The sequence below is a fragment of the Dipodomys ordii genome, unplaced genomic scaffold (genome assembly GCF_000151885.1).
Source record: "Dipodomys ordii isolate 6190 unplaced genomic scaffold, Dord_2.0 Scaffold36, whole genome shotgun sequence".
Classification (NCBI taxonomy): domain Eukaryota; kingdom Metazoa; phylum Chordata; class Mammalia; order Rodentia; family Heteromyidae; genus Dipodomys; species Dipodomys ordii.
In genome coordinates, this window is record NW_012267252.1 from 7,164,008 (window position 1) to 7,184,080 (window position 20,073).

Consider the following 20,073-nt stretch of genomic DNA (forward strand, 5'->3'; position numbering starts at 1 on the left):
GAGCTCTTTTACTCAAGGTTAGTGTTCTACCACTCTGAGCCACAGCTCTACTTCTGATGGTTAGTTGGAGATAAGAATCTCACTACCTTTCCTGCCTGAGCTAGCTTCAAACCATAATACTCAGATCTCAGCTTCCTGAATAGCTAGGATTACAGGCACAAGCCACCAGCTCCCAGCTGCAAGGAAGATTTTCTTATGGCATGACTGACTGAAATGAACATCATCACAGTCCAAGGATACAGTAGCCAAATCTCATTCTCAAATAGATTGTATTTTATAATCTACTGTGAGGGAACCACCTGCAGGCACACTGGTTAGCATTGGCTCTGTGCTGAGCACCACCTTGTCCCGTTATTCAGCCACTCTGTAGGTTCTGCTCAAAAGGCCATGTAGTAGTGGTCCATGGTGCTAACGACGTCACTGTGGTCCTCCAGGAGTTCAAGCACCTGCCGCAGCACAGCCTCGCTGAGGCCCGGGTGGAGGCTCAAGCGTGCACAGGCCAAGATGTGCAGGAAGTGGCAGCCCTTCTCCATGTCTGCAGGAAGAAGGCAGTAGTTCAGCTTGGACATGACTGTCAGGCGCTTCTCTAACCATCCCCAACTTCCTGAACCAGCACTTGCCTCTTATAAGATCTCTAAAGGATTCTTGTGCACATGAAAATCTGAGATGTGGGGCTAGGAAGGTGGCTCGGTGGTAGAGCGCTTGCCTTGCATGCATGAGGCCCTGGGTTCGATTCCTCAGCACTACATAAGCAAAAAGAAAAAAGCCAGAAGTGGTGCTGTGGCTCAAGTAGTAAAGCGCTAGCCTTGAGGTGAAGAGCTGAGGGACAGCGCCCAGGCCCAGAGTTCAGGCCCCACGACCGAACCCCCCCCCCCCAAAAAAAAAGAAAAGAAAAGAAAGAAAATCTGAGATACACTGGTCCAGATGATCACAAAACCAAAACAAAATTCTGCTCCAAGATCCCTTATGTCCACAATGACATGGACATTGCTCAAAGCCTCTGACCTTCAACCTTTAAGGATTCCAAACAGTAATTTTATATCTATAACTGAATGCATTTTCAGTGATTGGTAAATTCTTCTCTAATACCATTACATGCGTATGTCACACTTGCAGAGCACAACCACTGGCTTCCCAGATGTGGTCTCCGGGGATTCAATAGAGCTGGTCTCTCCTGGATCCCTGATTGCATGGGACTGTCACAGGGAGAAGGGCTTCTTACTTGACTTTGGCCTATTCTCATGCCTGGCTTCCATCCAGTCTTGCCTGTGACAGTTATAGTCTAGTAACCTCTTGCCCTCTACCAAGGCCACTTGCTCTACAATGATGAAAGCTGAGGGTTAGTAACTCCCTGCCTTGGTTAAACCAACGATTTATACTAGTGGTTTTCCTACTGTGGGTTGTGACCATTAGGGGAGTATGAAATTAATTTTTGTGGCTTGTAATTAGCATTCTTTTTCTTACCACTCAGACTAAAATAGACTAGAATGGAAAAATTACAGGGCCAGGCATGGTGGTTCCTGCCTATAATCCCAACTATTTGGGAAGCAGAGATAGAAGTACTGTGGTTGGAGGCTAGGCTGGTAACATTCCAGCTACTCAACAGGCAGAGGTAGGAGGACTGAGATGTGAGGCTGGCCCAAGCAAAATTGTGAGACCCTATCTGAAATGCAATCTAAACAGTCAAAACAGTGGGGGTGTGATTCAACCGATTAAGCACTTGCCTACCAAATGCCAAGGTCCTGAGCTCATCCCCAGTACTCCCTCCAAAAAAAAAAAAAGAAGGAAAAAGAAAAATTGTAAGATCCATGCATTATAATTAGAATTATTTTGTGATTTTAATTCATATGTACATCTTAGGCACTGGAATTATATAAGGGTTGCATCATGACATAAAATACTATTTCTGCTTCTGAAGGAAAGTCAGCCCTGTCACTGAAGCTGACTCTTCCTGTGAGACAGCAGGGCCATGAGGAGCATCTGGCACAGAGCCGCTCTGCTGTCTCTGCATGCTGTTTTTAGGTGACAAATGCCCTGGAAGATGCTCACGGAGGTATCACAGTACCAAGCAGTTTGACACTGTGTGCTTTCATAGCTTGGGCAGGTCATGGTATCCTCAGGCCTCAATTTCTCCTAGCCACTGAGACACAGAGACAACTGAGGTCCTTGCCATCTCTAAGGTCTTGGGCTAAAATGATGTGCTGAACTGTGACCTCTAGTGGCTGTGTCTCCTCATAACGCCTCTCAGCCAGTTTAACTGTCCATATCATTTACTACATAAAGATTTCCTAGATGCCTACTACAAGTATAGAACTGACCACTGAGGAGCACACAGAGCATGCCTAAAGAAGTAAGTCCTTCTGCTATGACTGGGGCTAAGTAGCCCACTGGACTAAGACTACCTACTCCTCCAGGTGGTTGTAAGAAGGAAAGGGGGCTTGCGGCAGGTGACTCCATGTTACACCATAACCTAAGGGGAGGCATGCAGCTAGCTCTGTCCTGCCAAAAGGAGCTACAGACTCAAAACTCAGAGAAGAAAAGCCAATAGCAAGGTGGGGAGGGTGGAGAAGGGCTTAGCAAAGCATCTGCAGGTCGCAGAGAGCCCACACTAGGAATTTCAGGGCTTCTGAGCTTGTATCTTAGTTTGTGAGATGCTCAGGGTTGGCATCTGTGGGGCACTACACAGTGACATTGACAGCCTCAGGCCTGAATCCATTTCTTCACAATGAGGCTTGGTAAAAAGTGTCCTCCTAGATGCATGGCGGTAGGATGTCAAATGAACCCTTCTCTGTCCTTTAGAGACCTAATGTGGCTAGATGAGCACACTCTTCCTGAGGTACTCAGAAATGACTCAAGAGCTCAGGTCCTTCCACTGATTACCCTGACCAGAAAAACCTCAATGCTTATTATATCAAAGGGAGACATGAACTAAAGGCCTGGTAGGGATGGTGAAAGAAGTGGTCTTGTATGGAGCTGGGAATGTGGCTTAGTGGTAGAATGCTTGCTTAGCATGCATGAGGCCCTGGGTTCAATTCCTCAGTACCATTTAAACAAAAAATAATTTTAAAAAGGAAAACAGTTTTGTAATTCTTGGGACATGTGTGGAACGTTATGAAGCTACTAACAAAGCTGAGGCCTCTTTGCATGTGTAGTACTATTATCAAATAACTCTAAGAAGCTAGAATTGGCTGTCAACCACAAGTAGTAGGACAATGTAGGATAAACTCTACAAGTATCCCTGGAAGTGTATCCATCATTTCTAGAAGAATATGCAAGAAGTAGAACAAATGAGCCTCTGCAAAGGGGAACAGAGCGTGGGGCTCGTTGCTGGGAGGAAATCTGACTTTTCTGTGTGTGAATTTGCACTTTTAATGATGCACAGTTATTATTCAGAATTTTTTGTCAGTATTAGGGTTTGAACACAGGGCCTCACACTTGCCAGGCAAGTGTACTACTACTTGAGCCACATCCCCAGATCTATTTGTTTTTTTTTTTTTGGTCCTGGGGCTTAAACTCTGGACCTGGGTGCTGTCCCTCAGCTCTTTAGGTCAAGGCTAGTGCCCTACCACTTAAGCCACAGCGCCACTTCCAGTTTTCTGAGTGGCTTATTGGAGATAAGAGTCTCAAGGACTTTCCTGCCTGGGCTGACTTTGAACCATGATCCTCAGATCTCAGCCTCCTGAGTAGCTAGGATTACAGGTGTAAGCCACCAGCACCTGGCCCCAGTTCTTTTTTACTTTAGACTGGTTTCTAGATAGGGTCACATTTTTTTTGCCCTGGGTCCTACTTCAGACCATAATCTTATGCTGCCTATAGTTGGAATGACAAATTAGTGTCTTCAAGACATGGCTTATTTTTTAGAGGTGTGGGGGGGAGGGGGCTTGTTAAGTTTTGTCTAAGCTGGGATGATGATGATGATTCTGAGCTACCATGCCTGACTCAGATTTTTTTTTGCCAGTCCTGGGGCTTGAACTCAGGGCCTGGGCACTGTCCCTGAGCTTCTTTTGCTCAAGGCTAGCACTCTACCACTTGAGCCACTTTCAGCTTTTTCTGTGTATGTGGTACTAAGGAATTGAACCCAGGGCTTCATGCATGCTAGGCAAGCACGCAACCACTAAGACACTTTCCCACCCTCTCAGACTAATTTTAATGTACTGGCAATACAGATTATGGCAATACAAAAAAGAGTGGTTTGCAGCTGATGTCATGATAGTCCCTATGAAGTCTTTCACTGTAGCCTGCTACCCAGGCTCCAGAATTCATCTTGGGAGTTTATTAGTGGCAGCTAATTGGCTTGTGGTTTTTACAGGCTTCTATATACAGTCTGAGTAGCAGAGCCAGTCCTTGTGTATGCTTCTGGCCTGGGACAGATATAAAACCTGCTACTTTTACTGGGCCTCAAATCATCTGAAGCTGTCAGGTCTTCCTAAGAAATTAATTTTGTTCATTTGTGTCACACCAGGCTTTAAACCATGTCTAATCCAAACCAATCTAAGACTATGGCCAGGGACCCTGGGATGTGGGACGGTATCCTGGGAGCACCTTCTCTCCTCAACAGGGGAAAGAGTCCCATTCAAGCTGTCAAGTGCTCCCAAGGTGCAAGACACACGGTTTTCCCTCAACTAAAGGATGTTTGTTCATACTGTTCTGAATGAAGAAAACATCCATGCACTTATGTTAAAATTATAGACTGCTTTGAGTTTAAAATGTATTGTCACACCATTTAGGACTTTGACTTCAACAAGTCTTAAACACCAGGACAGAAGCGCTGGCTCTGTTCCCCCAGCTGACTCAGCCTGGAGCAGATCCAAGCTGCAGGGACGTCTGGGCTATAAAGATTGGAGGTAGACTTGTCTGAGTAGAAAGAGAACAGCTTTGGGGGTTCGGGGTCCATAACAACCTTCCTCTTTTCTTCTATCATTATTTGTTAACCTAAGTCAGTACTCATTACTAGCATCTGCTTGCAAAACATGTCAACTTGAAAACTGACTGGTTTGCACTGTACTTAAAAGACAGAACTAATGGGCTGGGAAGGTGGCTCAGTGGTAGAGCGCTTGCCTTGCATGCCAGAGGCCCTGGGTTCGATTCCTCAGCACCACATAAGCAAAAAGAAAAAAGCTGGAAGTGGCGCTGTGGCTCAAGCGGTAGAGTGCTAGCCTTGAGCTGAAGAGCTGAGGGACAGCGTCCAGGCCCAGAGTTCAGGCCTCACGACCGGACCCAAAAAAAAAAAAAAAAGAAAAGACAGAACTAATGTTTTCTTTTTCTAACTCATATGAAAATGATCATGTTGCCGGGCGCTGGTGGCTCACGCCTGTAATCCTAGCTACGCAGGAGGCTGAGATCTGAGGATCGCGGTTCAAAGCCAGCCCGGGCAGGAGAGACCGTGAGACTCCTATCTCCAATAAACCACCAGAAAACCGGAAGTGGCGCTGTAGCTCAAGTGGTAGAGCGCTCGCCTTGAGCTGAAGAGCTGAAGGACAGCACCCAGGCCCAGAGTTCAAGCCCCACGACCAACAAAAAAAAAAAAAAAGAAAATGATCATGTTCATTGTCAGACCAGATACAGTTCAGGTGTCCAACCACTAGGGGCTGTCCTAACTCCACAAAATCCCCAATTTTTTTTTTTAAAGCCATTTTCATTTGTAAATTACCAGCTTCCAAAATGACTGGATTACATCATTCATAAACTGCAATGTCTAGAACCATTCCACCCCAAACTAAAAGACTTTGATGTCAGAAGTGAGGAGAATGTCAGGTTTTGGTACAAAGCCATGGACAAGTGTGGAACAAAAAACTGCGAGATGAAAAACCAGGCGACCTCACAGAGCCCTAGTGGAGAGACTTACCTCACTGTCCTGAAATTCCTGCAAAGTACCTGTGAAGCCCCCCAGCCCATACCCCACAGAACTACAATGTCAGGACCCGGAAGTAAGTGCTGGACATTTAAATGAGCTCCAAGGTTGAATCTCATGTGCAGCCAATGTCTGGACAACTGTGTTAGCCTCACATGCACCTCAGAAGGGAGGGAACTGAGGATCAGAGAACCTTACCTTCCCCAGTAATTCCTGGGAACAGCCCTACTGGGGACTACTCTCCATTGATGCTACTTACGATTTGGCTTCTGGCAGTCTTCTCGGATGATCTGGTGGATCTTTCTGTGCAGGTCCTTGTTTTCTCTGGTTACCTAAATAGGAAAAACAATTCAGAGAGGAAATTTCCTTAGTTAACCTGCTTGTGTCATCCAGACTTTCACATTAGCATGCAGGCTCATTTTTCAAAGATTTCCCAATCATCATCTTCCCTACACCAAGTGTTTGGATACTTGGACTTCTGTCAAACTAGTGCTGTTCCTAAAGAGAAACTGTACAGGGCATACTCCCAGAGAGCTGGTAAAGAAAACCTGGAATTCTGTACTTTTAAGGAATAATATTCTCCTTAAACACTCATAACACATTTACATTTCTTTCTTTTTTCTTTTTCTTTTTTGGTCATGGGGCCTGAACTTTGGGCCTGGGCACTATCCTTCAGCTCTTCAGCTAGCACTCTATCACTTGAACCACAGTACCACTTCTGGCTTTTTTGTTTATGTGGTGCTGAGGAATCCAACCTAGGGCCTGCAAGGCAAGCACTCTACCATTGAGCCACCTTCCCAGCCCCATTTCTTTTTTTTAACTTTAAGAATTTTTTTTTTGCCAGGTAGCCCAGGCTGGCCTCTGAGCGCTGGGATTGTGTATGTGTGTGGGGGGGGGGTACACTCATGTACAACTTTTACACACAGTTTTTGTCTTTTTTCTTCTGCCTGTCCTGGGAGTTGAACTTAGGACCTGGACACTGTCTCTGATCTTCTTTGTGATCAAAGCGAGCACTCTACCATTTGAACCACAGTGCAACTTCAGCTGTAGTTTGTTAGAGATAAGCATCTCATGGATTTTCCTGCCCAGGCTGGCTTCGAACAGTGATTCTCAGATCTCAGCCTCCTAGATAGCTAGGATTACAGGTGTGAGCCAGTGCTTCCAGGCTTATCGTGTGTGTGTGTGTGTGTGTGTGTGTGTGTGTTGTGTGTATTTTTTGGTTGGTTGTGGGGCTTGAACTCTGGGCCTGGGCGCTGTCCTTGAGCTCTTCCAGCTCAAGGCAAGTGCTCTACCACTTGAGTCATGGTGCCATTTCCGGCTTTCTGGTGGTTGATTGGAGATGAGAGTCTCACAGACTTTCCAGGGTGGTCTGGCCTTCAGATCTCAGCCCCCTGAGTAGCTAGGATTACAGGCATGAGCTACTGGTGCCCAACTTGTCATACATATGCTTCTTTAGGAGAAGATCAAGTGATCAAAGCCTTTTGGTCTCCACCCCAGGACTTCTTCCTCTGGATCCTGCCATTTATGTTATATTTCATTAGTTTTCTGACTTTCCCTAAGCACAATGAAAAATAAAAGAAGGAAATAACCCTGTTAGAACAAACTGTCGGGAGCCAATCTAGCCTATCCATTGAAACACCATCTGTTCTCAAAGGCAGCTAGAATTGTTTCTTTTTCAACCAGATGTAGCAGGGAAGCAACTACCAAATGAGTTTCATCATCATTACAAAAACACTAGTAACATAAAGTAACATAAAGAAAGGAAGAAAGAAGAAAGAAAAGGAATGGAAGAGTAGAAGACAAGGAAGGAAGACTAAGCGTGAAAACATACAGCTGTAAGTCTACTTTATAGAGACAGCACAGAAACTCCTTGGGGGACCTGACTTATAGAAGGGGACATAATAACACCTATGTTTTTTTCAACTCACAAGGAAGCTGGAAAGCACTAGAAGTCAATGCAATATTGACATTGGGCCTACAAGGCAGGCATGACTAGAAGGGGAGGGTGACCAACTCACAGTGATTCACAGGAGGAAGTGCTCTGCCCTGCCACACCTTGTCCTGGTGGCTACAGCTTACTGCTCTCCAGGAAGGGTTGCTCTCCATAAACCCTAATGGAGGACAGCTCTAGAGCCTGTGGGAATGTGTGTCCCAGGAGAAGCTGGATCTGAGCTGCCTTGCCTAGTACTGCCATGTCTATCCAATTCCTTCACAGGGAGATGGCGCTTGTGCTAGGCTGGACTGTCAATCCCAGAAGTTACTCAAGTGGTAGAGTGCCAGCCTTGAGGGGAAAAAAAGGCCAAAGGACAATGCCCAGGACCTTACTTCAAGCTCTAGTGCACACAAGAACCCTATGGCCTTAGACAGAGAAAAGCCCAGAATAGCATAGAAAAGCTGCTTCCTGGGTTCCTGGCATAGCAGCCAATGATCAAGCTGCCAAACACCTTTCTAATGCCAGCCCCTGATCAGCTACACCAACGGTGGTAGGCCTAGCACCAATAAACTTGGCTGTTGTGCCAATGTCCTGAGAAACAACACTGATCTAGAACTCCTACATGGCCATCTAGAGTGGGGCACTACTATATGAGGGCTTTTGGCCAACTTGGTAGAGAAGCAGACCCAGGTCTGTTTAGACCCCCTGGCACAACAGTGGATCAGAGGTGGAGAAACAAGCAGTGCTGGGTAGTCTGTATCTTTTAGGTTTGCTCTCCCACTCTCCTGTAGTCCTGCTCAAGGTAACTGACTCACCTCTCAGCCTTTAAGAGAACTTTGGGGGAGGCAAAGCAGCAGCCATTCAGGTTCTCTTGGTTGGGAGGTCAATGGGCACAGCCTTTAGGGAGGCCAATCAGATTGGACTATGTCATCCCAAAGCTTAATCAACAATTCCTTTGCTCCTGAAAATCTCCTTCGAGTGTCACTCTAACAGAGAAATAATAATCTGAATTCACAAAGACAGTTGTGCAGAAGGGGCCAGAGCAACATTATGTGAGAGTCAAAGGTGTCAGTACCAGGCTTAGGAGTGTGGCTCAGTGGTAGAGTGCTAACTTCTAGCATGTATGAGGCCCTGAGTTTGACCACAGCACCACAGACACATAAAATAAAGCAATTGTAAGTTTTGGGCTGGGAATGTGGTCTAGTGGTAGAGTGCTTGCCTAGTATTCATGAAACCCTCAATTCCTCAGTTCACACAGAAGAAGCTGGGAGTAGCACTGTGGCTCAAGTGGTAGAGTACTAGCCTTGAGCAAAAGAAGCTCAGGGACAGTGCCCAGGCTCTGAGTTCAAGCCCCAGAAACAGACCCCTCCCCCCAAAAAAAGTGTCAGTACCATAAATTTCCCTCACAAAGGAGTGAGGAAAGCTTTGTGGCAAGTACCCAGTGAATGAAATATCATCATGAGGATGTGAAAAAGGAGGAAGACTCAGAGCTGCTTCCATGGAAAGTTGTCTGGAAAGGGCTGTTTTCTTTTTTTTTTTTTTTGGGGGGAGGGTCCGGTCGTGGGGCCTGAACTCTGGGCCTGGGCGCTGTCCCTCAGCTCTTCAGCTCAAGGCCAGCGCTCTACCACTTGAGCCATAGCGCCACTTCCGGCTTTTTTCTTTTTTCTTATGTGGTGCTGGGGAATTGAACCCAGGGCCTCAGGCATGCAAGGCAAGCACTCTACCACTGAGCCACCTTCCCAGCCCTTGGAAGGTCGTGTGCGTGCGTGCGTGCGTGCGTGCGTGCGTGTGTGTGTGTGTGTGTCCTGGAGCTTGAATTCAGGGTCTAGGCAGCTAGGCAGCGTTGAGCTTTTTTACTCAAGGCTAGTGTTCTACCACTTGCGCCATAGTCCCATTTCTCATTTTTTGGTTTTTTGATAGTTAAGTGGAGATAAAATCTCATGGACTTTTCTGCCCAGGCTGGCTTCAAACTGTAATTCTCAGTTCTCAGCCTCCTGAGTAGCAAGTACAGGCTTGAACCACTGGTATCCAGCTTATGGAACGTTACTTAGAGCATTGTTTTCAACTTGGCAATGCCCAGAGACATTTGTGACTATCTCAACAGTGGAGGTGTTACGAATAAAGTCAGGCCTGCTGCTGAACATTCCATGACAACCATCTGGCCAGTGTTGAGGTTGACAAATTCTGATTTCACAGATAATCATATTTTTGTAAAACAAAAAGACCACCGGAATGCATTGTATATATGCGCATTTGTCAATGTACAGTAAATGTGTAGAAGGATCTATGCTTAAAAGAAATATCTTGGGAAAGATAGGAGCCACCTTTACTTCTGACTTTCTGTATCTTCTTGATTTTTTTTTTTGTTGGTGGTGGGGCCTGAACTCTGGGCTGGGCGCTGTCCCTTAGCTCTTCAGCTCAAGGCTAGTGCTCTACTACTTGAGCCACAGCACCACTTCTGGCTTTTTCTGCTTATGTGTTACTGAGGAATCAAATCTAGGGCGTCATACATACAAGGCAAGCACTCTACCACTGAGCCACTTTCCCTGCCCTCTTAATGATTTTTAAAAAATACCTTTATCTTTTATTTTTTTATTATGTACAGAAAGATTAGATAGCAAATTTTAAAATATGTATAATTGTGACAAAAACTGTGGTAGAGATGTTACAGAAAAGAAGCATTTCTAATACCTCTTAATGATTTTTTAACAACAGCAAAAAAAAAAACAGTAAGTAGGTACTTGTAAGTAATAACTGTATTTGTAACTTAAGCAATAAAGGGAAATTCTTAAATTGCAGATCACTTACATAGTACAGGTTATCAAAACTGCCATCTTTCTGGAAAACAAGTCCTTTTTCCTGCAGCAGCTCTATAGCATTCTTAAATATGCTATGAATTGCCTTGGAAGTGGTGTTATTCTTTAATTCCACCTGTATATTGAAGGGGGAAAAAAAATCAGTTTCTCATCTTCCCAGACATAAGAACAGCTTTCAAGACCAACTAGTTTATGATTTTGCCAAACAGGCTTCTAATCTGCTGTGTCAACAAGATCCAGAAATGCACTGCCGGCCAGCAGGAGGATGATATTTAGGGAGGGCAGGAAGTCTGCGCTGGTAGGGTTACACTTGATAACTGTTCCATACTTTCGTTATGATTTGTTTAATGCGATGACATTGGATATTAAATCAGAAAGCTGCATTTGCTCTTGGGCAACCTTTTGCATAAAAGGTCATAGCTCCTCTCTCTTCATAAGACCAAGTAGTAGAAAGAGGGCACCCAGTGTTGGGAAAGGAAAAGCAGTTTCAGCTGTGCACAAGGAGGACTCAACAGGAATGGCTCTTAGTAAATATAAACAGTATGTGGCACTTCCTGTCCAGAATCCTTTGCCTCATTTAACCTCAGGACACATCTCCCAGCCTGTCCCAAAGGCAAGCTGTGTCTTCTGAAAAGCCAGCAGCAATTCCTGACTACGATCTGTATCTTGCCTGATGTTTTCAAAAGAGCTATGCCTGATTCACTCATGTGATTCAGGAAACTGAAATTGTTCACAGGCTAAAGCAGCAGCAGGCTGAATGAGTTGCGCCTATGCTCAGGTCAGGAACTGGGCGGCTCCCTGAAAAATATATATAGTCTTCACTCCCAAACTCAACATTCATCCAGCTGTCAAAGAAACAATGGTTTTGCAAGATCTGCTTATCGTGTTTCTGGATTTGCTAAGAAGGGCCATGGAAAAATAGAGACAGAGAGGAGAAAACATTCCCAATTGCTCTGCTGCCTCTGAACTATGACAACAGCACAGTGACTTTTTTTTTTAAGCTTTCACTTGAATGACCACAGAAAGTGCTAACACTCTCAGGTTTCACCATCACTGTAAGCATCTTTAGTCTCCCAGGGCTCAATTAAATGGAATTTAATTGAATGACACTGACCTCTCAACCAAAGCAATGGAACGAACTAATTCATAATTGATGTAAAAACTGTTTCAAAGACAAAACAAATAAAGTACCGCATTCATTTCGCCTTAAATATTCAACACTGGATAGATACGATTTTCTGCACTAAGCTTTTTCAGAATGTTATCATTGTCAAGACTCCACCATGGATCATTTTGACTAGAGTTGCCCTTCAAGTCTCTCTAGTTAATTATAACCATCACAGGAGAGCAGGCTTCTGGGAAGGTGGGCTTTACTAAGCATTAGGCAGTGGTTTCCTTGCAAACCATAACAATCATCAAAGTCCTAGGAGGTCAATTTGGCTTGGAGCCTCCCCTAAATGATTAAGTGGGGGGAGGGGAGGGCAATGGGAGGCGCACAGCAGGACGGTCCTTGGCAAAGAACAAAGCACTCAACTGTGACACCTTCCACCTGAGTGTTTTCTGAAATGCTATCCCTCAATTCCCTGTATGAAATCCTGGGTCACTGGGCACCTAAGCCTGTTGCCAGGAAGAGGTAATTAGGCGCAAGAACAAAACTAAAACTGAGAAGCAGAGATCTGGCCTAGAAGGTGATCCGGTGTCTGTTCCACCAGAAGAACACAAAACAATTTTTGTATTATTATTATAAAATTACCAACTGCTTGCCAGTTGGTAATGAGGGAAGACTGAAAATAATCTGAACAGTTCAAGAATGGAGAGACTAATTAAATATATGAACTAGGCAGGGTGCTGGTGAATCACACCTTTATCCTAGCTACTCAAGAGGCTGAGATCTGAGGATAACTGTTCAAAGCCATCCAGGCAAGGAAGTCTGTGAGGTTCTTATTTCCAAATAACCACTAAAAAAAACCTAAGAAGTGGAGTTTTGGTTCAAAGCAGTAGAGCACTAGCCTTAAGCAAAAAGCTCAAGGTCAGTGCTCAGGTCCTAAGTTCAAGCCCCAAAACTGGCACACAACATGCTCCGACTCCCCCCGCCCCACACCAACTAATCTTTTGGTATAAGTAGTCAAAGGTTATTATATAGTTGTAGATCTGTATGCAGTACTTAAAAAGGAGCTCTAGGGCACACTGCTCAATGAAGAGTATATGTCAAGGATACTCCAGCATGTTTCCATTTGGATAAAAGGGGAAACAACTGCTAATAGTTGATATATACACAGAGTACATACATCCAGACGCTTATCCAGGAGATGAGTGTACTTGTCAGTGAGAATGAAAAGGAAACATACTTCTTGTGTGTGTGTGTGTAACAGAGAGAGACAGAAACAGACACAGAGACAGACAACGAGATAGAGTCTTATTGTATATAGCCCAGGCTGGTCTCTAACAGATTTCCTACATAACCCACCTGAGTCTGGGATTGCAGGCATTTGCCACCATACCCAGCTCTTCTTTTAATTATACTTTATGGGAACATCTGAATTTAAGAAAAAAAATTCATTCCTTCAATGAGCAAATAATTAGTTCTGTATGTACTCTAGGCCCTGAGAGCAAAGAAGATGGCAGATCTTTACGTTCTGGTGGAGGAATGGATAAGCAAGTAAATGCCAGTGATGTCACAGACATGAACGTGACAGGATCACAGCAAGGGACAAGTGGCAATCACAGCAGAGGAGGGGGGCAAGAAGATGACATTTAAGCTGAGATCATTTAAAAATAAATGAGTCATGTCTCAGTGGCAACAAATCTAAGAGTAGTAATAAAATGGAACACCTAAACTCAAAGTCTCCAGTCAATCTTAATTTCAAACAAATACATAAATACCAGACAAACAATAAGTTCACTTCTAACACAAAATATTTTTTTAAATGAGGACATTTTTTTCCCATTGAGAAAAAGAAAATTATTTTAGTGGTTCTTGAAATTTTTACTGACAAACCAGCCTAAATACAACTTGACTTTAAATTCCTAACACCTTATTCTGAGAAAGAACAATTCATTAATAACCTGGGTTGAAGTTCAAGAATCATTTTGCTGATCAATAAATCATCTTAGATGATAATTACCACCTCTTTTCTCCGTTCCCCTCATTTGATATATGCTGAGATTAAATACCTATCTTGGTGAGTGCTAACAACTAGGTGCTATGATCTTAACTTATTATTTTTCTACTAAAAGATTAAGTGTAATGTGACTAAGTAATAAGGAGAAAAGGGCAAGTCCAGCCTCATTTCAAATTCTGAGCAACCAGGGTTTGTGCAGAAAGTCTCACGTGAAAAAAAAACTCTTGCAGAAATACACTGCACTTACTTGATCCGAGTGGGTATGAATCACAGGCTGATTGGCCAGGGCTATCAAGGACTCTACAGTTTCCAATTCCTGCTGGTAGAAGGTCTGCACTCTCTTGTCCACGAGGAATTCTTTGACTTTCTCACTCAGCAAACAAGTGAGACTGGTGAGGTCCAGAGTGCCTGGATTGCTGGCGCTGAGGGAAAGTTTTTAACAGCTCTACAGATAACTTTCATCCTTGTTCCTTTTTGGTATGCATAGACAAAATTGGCTAACATATGCAATGGTAGTTGTGTGCAGTGGCTCATGCCAATAATCCTAGCTACCCAGGAGGCAGAGAGGTAGGGAAAATCACAATTTGAGGCCATTCTGGGCAAAAAAAAACCACAAAAAACCAACCATTTCAACCAAAAGCAAAAAACCAGGCATTTGGTGCATACCTTTCATCCTAGTTACCAGAAAAGTGTAAATAGGAGGACTGAAGTCCAAAATGGTCTGGGCAAAAATGCAAGACCTTATTACAAAGTTAAGGAAAACACCAGGAGCTTTAGGTGTGGCTCAAGCAGTAGAGCACCTGCCCAGCACGTGCTGAATTCAAACTTCAGTATTGACAAAAACAAACCAAAAAAAAAAAAAACCAACAATAAAAGACAACCAGAAAAAAGTCAAGCTGCAGAAAATGGAACAGAAGACATAGCTCCATTTTTCCTAAAAACAAACTGAAAAAGCAAAGGCTAACACAACAAACCTACCATGACTACCCCTACTTGTGTATGCACAGCAGCCTTAGAACACGGGGAGCTTCTAGGGAGCAGCACCAAGGGGACAATTTCCCATTTTATATAGGTGTATTATTTGTACTTCTCAAAAATAGTTTTAAAAATCTCTAACATATTTGTACATTTAAAAAAAAGAAAGGAATGGGTGCTGGTGGCTCACATTTATCATCCTAGATACATGAGAGACAAAGATTTGGAGAATCACAGTTCAAAGCCAGCCTGGGCAGAAAAGCTCTTGAGACTTCATCTCTAAAATAACCATCAAAAAACAGGGCCAAAGGTGTGGCCCAAGTGGTAAAGCACCAGCCAAACAAGCAAGCCAACTGAGTAATTCAAACCCTAGAGGCACAAAAGTGGGGCAGGCTGAGGATATAGCTCAGTAGTAAAGAGCAGGTGCCTAGCATGAGGTCCTGGATTTGATCCTTAGCACCCATAAAAGTAAATAAAGGGAACATAGTAAAACCTTTCTTTTTTTCCTTCTTCAACATCCTGCCCTCCCAAATCTGACCCCCTAGTAAGTCACAAGTGGGTTATCAGTTCTCTGTATCTCTTCCCACATAGTAGCAAATGTCTTTAAAAATCTTATTCTGGGGGCTGGGAAGGTGGCTCAGTGGTAGAGCATTTGCCTTGCACGCATGAGGCCCTGGGTTCGATTCTTCAGCACCACATAAGAAAAAGAAAAAAGCTGGAAGTGGCACTGTGGCTCCAGTGGTAGAGTGCTAGCCTTGAGCTGAAGAGCTGAGGGACAGTGCCCAGGCCCAGAGTTCAGGCCCCATGACCAGCAAAAAAAAAAAAAAAAATCGTATTCCTCCTGGGGTATTATTTGCTTTGTTGCACCCATACAGATATCATCTGTGGTTAACAGTAATTGGTCTCATTATTTTGGGGGGTATAGGTTTGCCGCTAACAGTGTGTAATGACATAAAATTTTGACAGGCTATGCCTTGGTGCAGTTTTCTTCATGTTTCTTTCCTTGGGGTTTGCTGAGAGTTTTGGAACTATCAGTTTATAGTTTTCATCCAACATGGAAAAATTTTAGCTAGTATTCCTTCAAATACTTTTTCACCCTTTGTCCTTTAATAACTCTTACTTATACATATAATTCTCTTATAATAGCCCTAGATCATCTGTACTGTTACCATCTTCACTTTGCAGATGAGGAAACAGACATCCACAATGCCTTAGTTCTCTTCCATGCCCAGGCTGATGCTTCAGATCTGAACCCTGGCCAACCCAGCACTGGCTCTCACTGCTGGCTGTACTGCTGCTGGCACTTCAGTAGCATTGAGGCATAACCTACCTCATGGCCACTTCTTTCTCTAAGGCTGGGCTGCAGAAGGGCTGGTCATACACCTTCCTGTAGAGAGGGGGCAGCTCAAGCATCCTTGCAATCTGAGTGTTCCACACTGGATCGTTTACTTTATCTAACAAACATAGAAATTACACAGAAAGCATATCTTTCCTATGTCAAAGTCATAGTTAAGCGAAGTCTAGATGCAGATCATGATTCTCATTCATCCCTAGAGAGGAAAGGCCCCTGAGGGTCAGATGTGGCCAGGAAGTAGATGGGAACTAGGAAGGTGCACTAGTACATCATTCATCTGTGACACTGGTGAACAACAGCAGCTGTCCTCGAGATTTCCAGCTCAAAACCAGCCAGCAAAGTGCAGAGGGAGAGATGACAGGGGACTTGCTCTTTTCACTTTAATGGACTTAAGTGTTTAAGAAATTTCTATCACACCAGGTGCCAGTGGCTCACACCTGTAATCCTAGCTATTCAGGAGGCTGAGATCTGAGGACAGCAGTTCAAAACCAGCCTGGGCTGGAAAGTCCGTGAGACTCTCATCTCCAATAAATCACTAGAAAACTGGAAGTGGCCCTGTGGCTCAAGTGGTAGAGCGCTAGGCTTGAGCTGAAGAGCTGAGTGACTGCACTCAGGCCCAGAGTTCAAGCCCCATGACCAAAAAGAAAGAAAAAGAAATTTATATCACTTTGAAGAATATGAACACTATCCTAATGAATCCACACTTGGAATTACAAAGAATTTTGGAGACTCCCATTCTGCCTAATACACTTGACAACTATATATAGTCAGTAACCAATTTTTTCTCAATACAGTAAACCTATTGATTGATTGTGCCAATACTGGGGTTTGAATTCAAGGCCTTGTACTCTTTTTTTTTTTTTTTTGGGTCCGGTAGTGGGGCCTGAACTCTGGGTCTGGGCGCTGTCCCTCAGCTCTTCAGCTCAAGGCAAGTGCTCTACCACTTGAGCCAGAACACTACTTCCAGTTTTCTGGTGGTTTACTGGAGATAAGAGTCTTATGGACTTTCTTGTCTGAGCTGGTTTTGAACTGCAATTCTCAGATCTCAGCCTTCTGATTAGTTAGAATTACAGCTGTGAGCCACCGTGTCTGGCTTGAGTTAAATCTTCTTATCTGCGTGTTTTAGAAGTCTAGTTTTTGGCCTGGGAAGGTGGCTCAGTGGTAGAGCGCTTGCCTTGCATGCCTGAGGCCCTGGGTTCAATTCCTCAGCACCACATAAGCAAAAAGAAAAAAGCCAGAAGTGGCGCTGTGGCTCAAGTGGTAGAGCGCTAGCCTTGAGCTGAAGAGCTGAGGGACAGCGCCCAGGCCGAGTACAAGCCCCACGACTGGACCAAAAAAAAAAAAAAATTGTGGATAGAAGTCTAGTTTTTGTGTAAATGGCATTTACTGAACACATACACAGAAAGGCTATCAATTTGGCAGGAATTTTTTGTGCTTACAATAAATGGTGGCATGAATCTCTCGCTCTTCTCTGTATGTGCGGATGTAGCCTCTGATTCGGATGATGTCCCCAAGTTCTATCTTGGTTCTCTGCTCAATGGTCTCTTGTAGCTTCTTAAGCTGTGAGGTCACACTCAGCTCTCTGGGTGTACTTGGAGCAGTTGCAGCTGTTGGGGCCAGTGGGAGGGGTGGTGGGGGGTGTGGAGGAAGATATATATGACATAATTAGTCTACCACACTGGGAAGGCAGTTTGAATGCCAAGAACAAGAAGGTAGGTTCCAGGTGACTGCAATGCTTCTATCCTACACCTGGACTGGGATACAAAGATTCCACCTGGTCCTCAACACAGTTCCATGCAATGTGTTAAGGCAGCTTTGGGCATGAGAACCCTGAACAATCCTTTAAAGTACACGTACAGAGCCAGGCATGGGCACACTGCTCTCCCAGCTACTTGGGAGGCTGAGATAGGAGCATGTTAAGTTTAAGGCCAGCCTGGGCTAAGTAGCCAGACCTACCTCTCAAAAACAAAAAACCCCAAAACAACTCCTCCCCTCAAAAGAAAACCCGGGTGTATAGAAACTTGTCCTTTAGGGACTCAAGAGTCCATTCTCTCATTGTCACTGGAGAATTAGGCTGAGTGCTCTTTTGTGTGCTCTGTCTCTTCTCACTTCAAACTACAACCTTAAACAACTTCATGGGTGAAAAGAAGACAAAGTACACTCAACACTAAATAATCACTACTATGGAATTTTACTTCTGGTGTCTCATGATTGTAATCCTAGCTACTAAGGAAGCTGACATCTGAGGATCACAGTTCAAGGCCAGCCCAGGCAGAAAAGTCCATGATACACTATCTTCAATTAACCGGGGAAAAGTTGGAAGTAGTTCAAGTGATAGTATTCCAACCTTGAACAATCCAACAGAGAACCCGAGGCTCAGAATTCAAACCCCCAAGTACTAGCACAATAAACAAATACATAAATAGTATTAAATAAGAAAGAATAAAGGTAGCTAAGAACAGCCATGAATGTTTTGAGCATTACAGGTGCTGTTATAAGAACTTCACAATCTCTTAGTTTCTTTTTCCCCCCAGTCCTTGAGCTTTTTCACTCAAAGCTAGTGCTCTACTGCTTGAGCCACGCTCTACTTCTGGCCTTAATTAACCTCTTCTGGTGGTTAAATAGAGATAAAAGTCTCATGGACTTTCTTGCTTGGGCTAGCTTTGAACCGTGATCCTCAGATCTCAGCCTCCTGAGTAGCTAGGATTACAGAAGCAAGCCATAGGCTCCCAGCTCTTTTCAATTCTTTTTTTTTTTTGGGGGGGGGGTCTGGTCGTGGGGCCTGAACTCTGGGCCTGGGCGCTGTCCCTCAGCTCTTCAGCTCAAGGCTAGCGCTCTACCACTTGAGCCACAGCGCCACTTCCGGCTTTTTACTTTTTGCTTATGTGGTGCTGAGGAATCGAACCCAGGGCCTCAGGCATGCAAGGCAAGCGCTCTACCACTGAGCCACCTTCCCAGCCCCTCAATTCTTTCATTTCTTCAACTCTCCATTTCCTCAGATACGAAACAGTGGTAATATTGTGCATGACTGAATAGAGCTCTCATACATGGTAGACCCATAGGAGATGATCAATTTACACTAGTTACGATAATGAATGACTAAGCTCTCCAGACAACGTTGTTTTCTTTGGGGTCTTTTTTGAGTTTAAAGTTCATTACATACTGTCAGAATGTTTGCCAGGAAAGCAAGCAAGTCACATGGTTTTCACACAATGTCATCAGCAATGCATCTCACCACCCTGCAACCTTTTAAATCCTTTGTGGCGATCCCACAAAGGACTTATTGTGCATTTAAATTTTAACACAACATGTGTTTTCACTTGTGATGATGTACTCTTGGTTTTTTTGTGGATAAACGTTCACTCTATGCCTTTGTAGCCTCCTTTCCATTTTAGAAATGCTGTATCCAGCTGTGATGTCTACACCACATACTCTAGTGCTTGCTTCTGCTCTGTGTGTGTGTGTGTGTGTGTATGTGTGTGTGTGTGTGTGTGTGTGTGTGTGTGTGTTTGGGTGCATACACACACATACATGCACATGTGTCCTGGGACTAAGGCTTGAACTCAGAGCCTCAAGCTTTTTTAGCTCTCTTGATCAGTTTTTTCACCCAAGGCTAGAGCTCTATCACTTCTGGCTTTTTTGGGGGGGTGGGAGATGGGGTAACTAGAGATAAAAGTCTTTTAGCTTATTCTGCTCAATTGAGATTCTAACCTTGATCCACAGATCTCAGCCTCGTAAGTAACTAGGACTAGTGGCAAGCCACCAGCTCTGGACTTTTTCTTATGTTTGATTTTATTCTTCAAAAAAGAAATATTTTGGGGCTGGGAACGTGGCTTAGTGAGAGAGTGCTTGCCTACTATGCATGAAGCCCTGGGTTCAATTCCTCAGTACCATATAAACAGAAAAAGCCAGAAATGGTGCTGTGACTCAAATGGTACAGTGCCAGACTTGAGCAAAAGCAGCTCAGGGACAGTGCCCAGGCCCTGAGTGCAAGCGCCAGGACTAGCAAAAAAAAAAAAAAA

At 44.1% G+C, this 20,073-nt stretch overlaps 1 protein-coding gene across 6 annotated transcripts in view; it reads right to left on the reverse strand.

Moving 5' to 3' along the window:
• Positions 1 to 280: 280 nt before the first annotated feature.
• Positions 281 to 20,073, reverse strand: part of Obfc1 (oligonucleotide/oligosaccharide-binding fold containing 1) — a 36,540-nt gene continuing 16,747 nt past the window's right edge. For all 6 annotated transcript variants that reach the window (XM_013017656.1, XM_013017652.1, XM_013017655.1 and 3 more), the window contains 6 exons: positions 17,491 to 17,658; positions 16,028 to 16,151; positions 13,970 to 14,144; positions 10,593 to 10,715; positions 6,111 to 6,183; positions 281 to 535 (listed from right to left, as the gene is read on the reverse strand). In XM_013017656.1, coding sequence (XP_012873110.1) covers positions 378 to 535; positions 6,111 to 6,183; positions 10,593 to 10,715; positions 13,970 to 14,144; positions 16,028 to 16,151; positions 17,491 to 17,658 — 821 coding nt within the window. In that variant the 3' untranslated portion in view covers positions 281 to 377. The remainder of the gene's footprint in view (positions 536 to 6,110; positions 6,184 to 10,592; positions 10,716 to 13,969; positions 14,145 to 16,027; positions 16,152 to 17,490; positions 17,659 to 20,073) is intronic.